General features: G+C 45.4%; 1 protein-coding gene across 1 annotated transcript in view; it reads right to left on the bottom strand.

Annotated features, from left to right (window-relative positions):
* Positions 1-5,725: 5,725 nt before the first annotated feature.
* Positions 5,726-10,554, bottom strand: part of LOC126252694 (zinc carboxypeptidase-like) — a 65,887-nt gene continuing 61,058 nt past the window's right edge. Inside the window, exon 10 of the mRNA XM_049953598.1 lies at positions 5,726-5,972. Coding sequence (XP_049809555.1) covers positions 5,770-5,972 — 203 coding nt within the window. The 3' untranslated portion in view covers positions 5,726-5,769. The remainder of the gene's footprint in view (positions 5,973-10,554) is intronic.

The raw sequence follows: 10,554 nt of genomic DNA, 5'->3' as shown, positions 1-10,554 counted from the left end.
TGAGTTTACTGCGTCATAGTGAAAAGTGCAGCATGTGTTTGTACTAACCTCATAACCTGGCCGGATTAGTTTGCCAGCCTAAAATCAGGTCAGACCTACAGTTACGGCTGGGTCAGCCCCATGCACTGAGCTATGGGCCGCGTACATCGCAGTACGCACTGAATGAATGGGAAGGTCATTTCTGTAGCCGTGCTCTGTTCAGTAAATAACTGAACGCTGCCTCCTGAGAATACGTGGTGGCTGACTCACAGATAACAAAATTTTAACTGTGCTTTCGAAATTCTGTTCGGGGATCTTTGCCTGCTGATGATACATTTCTGATCTCGACAGCGAAATGCCATTGTCGGCCAAAGAGATGGACAGTAAAACCGACTTCTAAAAGTACATCTACGGCTACGTCCATGCTCTGCAAACCACGTTTTCTTACCGTTCCACTCTTGTATTGAGAGAAGGGAGAGTAGCTGCTTAAACGAATTATGCGTGCTTTAATTAGTCTTACCTTGTCTTCGCGGTCCCTACGGGAGTGGTACGAATGAAATTGTAATGTATTCTTAGTGTCCTCACGTAATATGAATTGGACTGTCATGTATTCCTAGTGTCCTCACGCACTGCGGGCTGCTAAAACGCAGAGCGTAGGCTGTTACTGGGTAAATATTTTATGGAACATTGTCCTAGGGTAAACAGCGTTCTAAGGTATGTCAATAAAATTTTCTAAAAACAGTCTTGAACGTATAAATATTTTATGTAAACTGATATTGGTTTCGATGTATTATACTTAGCTCGTCTTCAGACCTTGTACTCCATGTTGGTGGCAGGAGCTAGGCTGGCTGGGCAGGCTGCTCTAGAAAGCAGTCGATTACATGACGAAATAAATCTCGGGTGAACAGACTGGTATTAGTGTGCATACAGACTTCCAAATACTGGGACTGTGTCATCAAAGAAGCCATAGAGATCAGAGTAAGAGAGCCACAACTAAATGGTGACAGCGGTTACATCCTTAGCAAGGCGTGGGAAGCCGCGATCACCCGGATTAGGAAGAAAAAGGATATTTCCCAGAGTGTACCGACTTCGGGGGAGGAGGGAATAATTACGAGAGCGGTGCCGGCAGACCCTCCTGAACGAGAAGACCTAGGACGCAGCGCCCAGACGGCGGGAGAACGGACGCTGTACCTGGACCGCGCCGACTCATAGGAAGCGTCTGAGGGAGGAGCGGGAGGGAGACTGTCCTATATATACCTGGCGCCGGCCCACCGCCGGTCAGTACATCAGCGCACCTGATGATGGCAACGTGGTCGATTGCCGAAATATTGTGTCCTATGCACACTCATACCAGGCTGTTCACCCGAGATTTATTTCGTAGTAAAATACGCCTGGAGAAATTGAAGAATCACAGTCGATTACATCTCTCTAGAGCAACCTGCTCAGTCAGCCCATCTTCTGTCACCATCATGGAGTACAAGGTCTGAAGACGATCAAAGTATAACAGATCGAAACCTGTCGCCAGTTTCAATATAATATTTATGCGATCAAGAGTGTTTGTAGCAAAATTTTATTGTTATTGGGTAGTTGGACTCAATATTCAAGCGTCTGCCAATTCATCTTCTTCAACAATTCTGTGACGCTCTACCACTGATTAAAGAAACGTGTGATTATTAATGTTGCTAAAGGTCTTTCCGCAATGGTAACTTCGGTTCTTGTCTGATCAACGAAGTTAAGCGCTGAGCGGCTCGGCTATAACTTGGATGGATGGTCGTCCGAATCTGCCGTGCTCTGTTGCCAACCGAAGTGCACTCAGCTCTTGTGAGGCCAACTGAGGAGCCAGTTGACTGTGAAGTAGCGGCTCAGTTCAAGAGAACTGACAACGGCCGGATGCGCGGTGTGCCGGCCGCTGTAGCCGAGCGGTTCTAGGCGCTTCAGTCCGGAACCGCGCTGCTGCTACGGTCGCAGATTCGAATCCCGCCTCAGGCATGGATGTGTGATATCCTTAGGTTAGTTAGGTTTCAGTAGTTCTAAGCCTAGGGGACTGATGATCTCAGATGTTAAGTCTCATAGTGCTTAGAGTCATTTGAACCATTTGATTTGAAGCGCGGTGTATGACCACATGCCCATCTGTTTCCGCATCCAATGATGCCGATCGGCTTCGGATGACAATGTGGTCGGTCGGTACCGTTGGGAATTCCGAGGCCTGTTCGGACGGAAAGAGAGAGAGATTACTAAAGCTGACCATCGTTGTATACGTTCCTGCTAGTCCTGTGCCTTATGGGTCCCATACGGTTGTGCAAAATTCTAGGGTAGGCCGTAGGAGTGTTTTGTAAGCAACCTCATTTATAGGCTGAATGCAGTTTCCCAACATCCTAGCAATGGACCGAAGTCTGCCATGTGTTCCCTATATGATCATTCCATACAATACGCTCATAATTTGTTACATTCGATTATTTGCATGGTTTGACTAATTCCAGTTATGACTCACTGTTTTTTTAGTTATAGGATAAATACTACATTTCTGTATTTACATGCACGAACATTAAATCAATTCTCGATTTTTAGCAACACTTTGCACTATCATCAAAGTCTGCTACGACATTTGTGGAGCCTTTTTTCAGATAGTACTTCAGTATAGATAACTCTATCATTTTCAAAAAGCCAGAGGTTGACGTTACTATAGTCTGCCAGCTCATTAATATACAGCATGAGCATCAAGGGGTCCGAAACACATCCCTGTGGCACGCCTGAAGTTACTTCAACATCGTCAAAGACTTTCCACCCAAGATAAAATGCCACGCCCTCCCTATCTAGAAATCGTCAATCCAGCAACAAATTCCGCTTGATAGCCTATACGATCATAATAAGCGTAGGAATGGTACTGAGTCAAATGTTTTTCGAAATAAATAGTGCCTCCTTCTGATTGCCTTGATCCGTGGCTCTTATGATGACATGGGAGAAATGAACAATGAACAACGGTTCCGGAATCCACGCTGGTTGCCATGAAGGAGAAGGAGGTAATTCTGTCCGAGGTACCTCTCCACATTTCAACTCAGAATATACTCAAAGACTGTAGGGTAGTTTGGCGAGTCAATACTGCTACGTAACTTGAAGAAATTTACGAACCGTATGTTCTTTATTTACCGCCAAAATAATTATCCCGTAAAGAATGTCACACATTGTTCGACCATCTTGATAACAAGAGAATTTATCACTTCTTTCAGCTTTGCCATATTTCAGACTGTTCACGTTGTACCCGAACCCAGAAGCAGGTTACAACTAACATTCTAGAAAAACGTCAAAAGCGTGTCCTTATGTCGTCCTGAGTTGTAGACAGCCGCTTGTAGTCGGTCTTCCGTCACTTTGGTAGTCAATCAGTCTGTCGAAAGTTGTGTCTGAGGTGAAATTAGTATGGGAGTTGTTCCGTCTTTTGCGACACTATGCAGTTTTATTTTGAGCAGACGCGTGTTGCATTACCTAAAGCATATTTAGTGGCCGCTGTAAAATTGTGGTTTTGTTTTCAAATCGGTTTAACGAGATCATAAACAGATCTCACGTTTAAAATTACTTTTATTATTCACATTTTACTGCCCCTGCAATATGTTTAAGCGTTCTTCTATACACAAGCGTTAGATCTTTAGCACAATGCACTCAACTGACGCAAAATGTTTTCTCGCTAGCATGTTTTTATATACCCACATTAACATCGTGTGGATCGCGCGGAATGTCTGCTGTGTATTTCTATGTTTTCAACTCGTGTTTGTGTGTGTGTGTGTGTGTGTGTGTGTGTGTGACCGATCTGTAAGCAATAACGCAGTTGCCACAGTATCCACTGATGATGCTTCAATTAGAGCAACACGCGTCTGCTTCGAATAAGACTATATACAGTCGCAAAAGATGGAATAACTCCCATATTACTAGTAAAACTGCGCCTGGAGAAAAAAGGTCACAAAAACAGAACGACAACATGGATGTGTCTGGGGGAACCTACAGCTAATTCTGCACTCCCCTTCACAAACTGTGATTTGAATAACTTTGTGATTTACATTTCATCGAGTCGAGTGGTGGGGGCCAGCCACCAGCCAATCACAGTCTTTCTACAGCGGTAGGAGCTTCCTGTATTAAAGGACGTCAGGTTTGCGACCCATCGACAACGATATCGTTAGAACCAAAGTGCTCTCTCAGATTATGGAAACGGCAAGAAGGGATCAAAATATGTCGTTTTCAAAGCAACCAGCGCCTTCAGGGAAGTACCGGGAAACCCAAATACGAACCATTGTCCTGGCGAATAAGAGCCCACAGTGGTAACTGGCTCGGCTCCTGTCAAGAGGAGCATCTTTAGTTACTGGTCGGTAGTATCCACTGGGAACGACACGGAGATAGCTCTGTCAGAATATCCGTTATCACAGAGTTTGGGCCGCTATCTGATAGACTCAGTCGTGCAGTGACTCGTTGATCAGGTGAGAGTAGGTACCCGCTGGGGAAGTCGTCTAAAATGTGAAGCAATCTAGTACCACGGTTCCTTTAGGAATACAATGCAACTCCTTGGCAGATACACGCTGGTTATTCCTAGAACTGTGTCAAACTGCCATGCCTCAAGTTCCTAGGATGATGGGCAATCTCAGGCAGTGTAACATGTGTGGTACGGGCAGAGTCCAAGCGTCCTCGTCGGTTACGCGTCCATCATGGTGAGAGAAGCCATACTAACGTGAGAAATAATATATTCATGGGTTTGACGGCTAATTTCTCGAGGAAACTTGGATATAACTGGACTAAATCCTGGCGAGCCAGAGAGAACAAGGCTTCGACAGTTGGCAGGTCTGGTCAACTACATTCTGTAGCCATTTAAAGGACAAAAATGGTTCAAATTGCTCTGAGCACTATGGGACTTAACATCTGAGTTCATCAGTCCCACAGAACTTATAACTACTTAAACCTAACTAACCTATGGACATCATACACAGCTATGCCCGAGGCAGGATTCGAACCTGCGACCGTAGCAGTCGCGCGGTTCCGGACTGAAGCGCCGAGTGCCGCTCGGCCACCGCGGCCGGCATTTAAAGTGCACAGTGCGACAGCTATAGAAGCTGAGTTACATAAACGCAAAGGGGCAGTTTGACTTGGCAGAAGTGGGGACCTCTCCACGCTGGGTCCACACAGGCACCGGCTACGGTGTATCCAGGCGGCTGTGGCTAAGTGGGCTCCTCCAACTGGAGTGTCAATCTCATTTTTAGGGATAGTTTCCATATTGGTAGCTGATGAAGCTGCCAGTAGATGAAAGCATAGACCTAACACCAGGCCAGAGAACTAAAGACAAGTAATGTGTTGTGCACGCCATGCAATAGCGAATACCAGGTCTGTGTAGTAACTGAAACAGACCTTAAGCCCATAAACCTATTTATACGTTCGAACATCCACACCACTAGGGTGGGCTCAAGTTCCAGACTGACCAGCCATATTCACTGTCGGGTGTAGGCTAAACCAGGTTATTAGGCAGTTATTATGACGCCCATGTAATATTACGATTATTTATATATTAGTTATATATTGGCGAGATTATTCCCACCACTTCTGAGGAGTTGCCGGCGAGGATGCTTGTCCACATGTTGCAAAGTCAGACTTGTGCAGTTGAGAACTGGTTTAGCATGCCATCAGTCCTCAACACTCTCGAGTATTTGTCATTATACAGAGCCTGTCGTAAGAGATAAGGGCGTCAGAAATGCCAAACACAAGTGTGCTTAAGAAAGACCGTTTATTGTACAAAGTTCACACGTAGACGGAAAGCTGCTACGAGCGGTCACGCTGGACGAGCGCGAGCACGTCGTTGAGGACGGAGAGGACGCTGTCGAAGGTCTCCTCGCTGGTGGGGACGATCTGGTCTGCGGGCAGCAGGTGGCCGAACTCGCCCGTGTCTCGCAGCTCCCACGCGAACGGGAACCGCTTGCCCTGCACCCCCATCAGCCAGTCGATGCTGCTGCCGGCAGCCGGGTCTGAGGCAGAAGAGCGTCTCTCACTCACTTTACAAGTTTCTCTACGGTATCATGTTCAAGTAAACCGTCAGGAAGAATTCATTAGTATAGAAGTTTACACACGAAAAGCACAAAATTTCATCATTAGACTACTGCTGACTGTATCCATAAAAGACCAAACAGTACTGGGACCAGCTTCGACAGGATATTATACGTGGAGACTGAGGTGCAAGACCATAGAAAATGACATCTTTGACAGTGCAATTGTAACATAATTGAAAGCATAGAAGCCAAACAGTAAACAAGTGTGAAAGAGACATACCATAAAACAATAAGCCTAAACTTAGACAAAACAGTGCTCTGTGTGTGTGTGGGGGGGGGGGGGGGGTGAGAGAGAGAGAGAGAGAGAGAGATTCAAATGGTTCAAATGGCTCTGAGCACTATGGGACTCAACATCTTAGGTCATAAGTCCCCTAGAACTTAGAACTACTTAAACCTAACTAACCTAAGGACATCACACACACCCATGCCCGAGGCAGGAATCGAACCTGCGACCGTAGCAGTCCCGCGGTTCCGGACTGCAGCGCCAGAACCGCTAGACCATTGCGGCCGGCAGAGAGAGATTGTTGAGGAGAAAGAAGAGGACGACAATATGGGGAAATAATTATATTCAACAAAGAGCAGAGGTACATGTGGACAAAATAACAGAACAGCCCATACAAAAATTCAAATTAAATTGTTAATATCATTAAAACAAAGTAAAATAAATACAAGAATATTGGAGAAAAGCCTGAAAAGGAATAACACATGGAAGGTGATGCAAAAACAGAGTAAACGGTAACACTAATAACTATTACACGTTAATATTGTATGCACAATGTTTAGACGACCGAATCAGTCGTCTTCTTCAGGTACTGCGAGATTTGCTGTTATGTATACTCGCTGTCTGGACTCCAACAGATGTAGCACTTGAAGAAGGCTATTGGGTCGGTCGTCGAAGTATTGTGCATAAGTTTTAAAAAACAACTTGGCAGAACACCCGGAAGATCATTTATCAGTCAAGCTGAGAAAACTTGACGTGACATGGACACAACAAGTCTTTAGAAGTCCCCTGCAGAAATACTGAACCATGCTGCCCCTATAGCCTCCCATAAGTGCGAAAGTGCTGCCGGAACAGGATTTTCTACATGAACTGACCTCTCGATTATGTAGCATAAATGTTCTATGGGATTCACGACTGGCGACCTGAGTGGCCAAATCATTCGCTCGAACAGTCCAAAATGACCTTCAAACCAATCGCCAACAATTGTGGCCCGCTGACAATTCCATCGTTGTTTGGGAACATGAAGTACATGAATAGCTGCAAATGGTCTCCAAGTAGTCGAACATAACCATTTTCAGTCAATGATCGTTTCAGTCCGTCAGGGGACCCATTTCATTCCATATAAACACAGCCCACACCATTATGGTGCCACCATCACGTTGCAAAGTGCTTTGTTAAAAATTTGGGTCCATGGCTTCGTGGCGTCTTCGGCACTCTCTATCTCTCCCATTAGCTCTTACCAACTCAAATCGGACCACGGTTTTCTAGTCGTCTAGTGTCCAACCGATGTGGTCACAAGCACAGGAGAGGCGCTGCAGACAATGTCGTGATGTTAACAAAAGCACTCGCGTCTATAGTCTGCTGCCATAGCCCATCAACGCCAGATTTCACCGCACTGTCCTAACGGATACTTTCGTCGTACGTCACACGTTCATTTCTGCGGTTATTTCATTCAGTGTTGCTTGTCTGTTAGCACTGACAAATTTACGCAAACGCCGTTGCTCTCGGTCATTAAGTGAAAGCCGTCGGCCACTGCGTTGTCCACGGTGAAATGTAATGCCAGACATTTGGTATTTTCGGCACACTCTTGATGCTGTAGATCTCGGAATACTGAATTCCGTAACGATTTCCGAAAGCGAATGTCCCGTACGTCTACCTCCGACGACTGTTCCGCGTCCAAATCTGTTTACTCTCTGTCGCGCAGTCACAATCCCGTCGGAAACCTTTTCACTTGAATCGTCTGAGTGCAAATGACAGCTCCAGCAATGCACTGCCCTTTTATACCTCGTGTACACGATACTACTGCCATCTGTATATGTACATATCGCTATCCTATGACTTTTATCACCCCAGTTTATAACGATTTGGAATACACTGACGGCCGGCCGGAGTGGCCGAGCGGCTCTAGGCGCTACAGTCTGGAACCGCGCGAACGCTACGGTCGCAGGTTCGAATCCTGCCTCGGGCATGGATGTGTGTGATGTATTTAGGTTAGTTAGGTTTAAGTAGTTCTAAGTTCTAGGGGACTGATGACCTCAGAAGTTAAGTCCCATAGTGCTCATAACCATTTGAACCATTTTGAATACATTGACGTGCCGGGCGGAGTGACCGAGCGGTTCTAGGCGCTTCAGTCTGGAACCGCACGACCGCTACGGTCGCAGGTTCGAATCCCGCCTCGGGCATGGATGTGTGTGGTGTCCTTAGGTTAGTTAGGTTTAAGTAGTTCTAAGGTCTAGGGGACCGATGACCTTAGATATTAAGTCCCATAGTGCTCAGAGCCATTTGAACCATTTGAATGCATTGACAGTTGCAATAAAATAAATAAATACAAGGTGAAATGGAGGCATAGAATTTGACACAAAGCGTGGGAAGAATTGAAGACATGTTGGGCTTAAGTGATGTTGAGACAGGGGAAGAATTAAGCTATGTTTGGTCATGTAACATTAAATGAGGGTTGCGTGTGTCAGATGTTTATTGATCTCCAGGGCTTCGTATAGAATCAGTTTTCACCCTTTGCTCGCCAGGAAGAGGACAATGGACTGTGGCTAACAGCTGCGGCTGTCACTCAGTGCATGCTCGGCACAGGTGTAGTCAGAATTAACGACCCCGAACTACGTCCACGGTCAGCCGTTCTTTCTGCTCTGACGCATGTAAAACGTATTACAGTCAAGATGAACAATTTTATATGCGCCACTGTCCTGTATTAATTGGTTCTTTTTTGTTGAAAATATACTGGGCTGTTGTTTTTCCCAAATAGTAGGAATCTTCAAACACGCATGATTGCAGTGTTTTAGCTACAATCTGTGACACTTTTAGGTATGAGCTAATACATCACCTTTTAAAAACACTGAAAGAAACAGCTGAGGAAGCATAAAGGAAGACTGTCGCTTAGTTTTCGCTTCTTGTGTTACGTGTGGCCAATCATGGCTAGTTTATAGCCCACGGTTGTCAAAAAGATGGCTCTGAGCACTATGGGACTTAACATCTGAGGTCATCAGTCCCCTAGAAGCAGGTCGCTTGCAAGGCCTCAATAACCAGTGTGTCCGTCTTTGATACGGATAGCAGTGGGGAACCATAGTGGCGTGAAAACAATGAGGTCTTGGTAGGTCTCTGGAGGGAGCTGACACCACATCTGCACACACACACACACACACACACACACACACACACACACACACACACACACGTCACCTAATTCCTGTAAACTCGGTGGGGGGGATGAGGTCTGACGTCATGCACAATCACATCTCAGATGTGATCGCCCCAGATCAAATCTGGCGAGTTGGGGGGCCAGAACGTCAATGGGAACTCGGCACTGTATTCGTTGAACCACCCCCATGACACTCCCGGCCTTGTTACATGGCGCATTGCCACCTTGAAAAATACCACTGGCGTCTGGTTCAAATGGTTCAAATGGCTCTATGCACAATGGGACTTAACATCTGAGATCATCAGTCCCCTGGACTTAGAACTACTTAAACCTAACTAACCTAAGGACATCACACACATCCATGCCCGAGGCAGGATTCGAACCTGCGACCGTAGCGGTCACGCGGTTCCAAACTGAAGCACCACGGTTGTCGGAATAAATTTCATACTGTCTAGTTCTCCTTGGAAATCTTCTTAGGACACGAACTGACATGAGATGGTGCACCAGTGAATGGAGTGCTGCTTGTTTGTGAATGACTGGGTGTTGAGGGCAAGAAAGTATTAGACAAAGCTGTCAGCAGTTACAGTTTTCCTATATATTTTGCCTTTGGCGCCTCTGTTCCATTCACTGACAACTTTGTGAAATCTAAATTAAACAGTCAATATCTGCATCGGACGCTTCAGATGTTTCGCTAAAGTGTTTCACTTTTCTAAGACTGTTATTACAGTTATAATTATTACCATTATTACTATTATTATATTTATTTTCAAATCAATTTTTTTTTTCATTTGTTGGATATGAGATGCACTCCGGGATTTTTCCAGTTCAGACACAGACATCTTGGAACAACGAAAAGACGCTGTAATGAGTACTATGTAGAAGAAGAATGGGTAGCTTTGAGGGATGAAGTAGTGAAGGCAGCAGAGGATCAAGTACGTAAAAAGACGAGGGCTAGTAGAAACCCTTGGGTAACAGAAGAAATATTGAATTTAATTGATGAAAGGAGAAAATATAAAAATGCGGTAAATGAAGCAGGCAAAAGGGAATACAAACGTCTCAAAAATGAGATCGACAGGAAGTGCAAAATGGCTAAGCAGGGATGGCTAGAGGACAAATGTAAGGATGTGGAG

The sequence above is a fragment of the Schistocerca nitens genome, chromosome 4, assembly GCF_023898315.1.
Source record: "Schistocerca nitens isolate TAMUIC-IGC-003100 chromosome 4, iqSchNite1.1, whole genome shotgun sequence".
NCBI classification, from domain to species: Eukaryota; Metazoa; Arthropoda; class Insecta; order Orthoptera; family Acrididae; genus Schistocerca; species Schistocerca nitens.
This window is presented reverse-complemented; position numbering and strand designations above follow the sequence as displayed.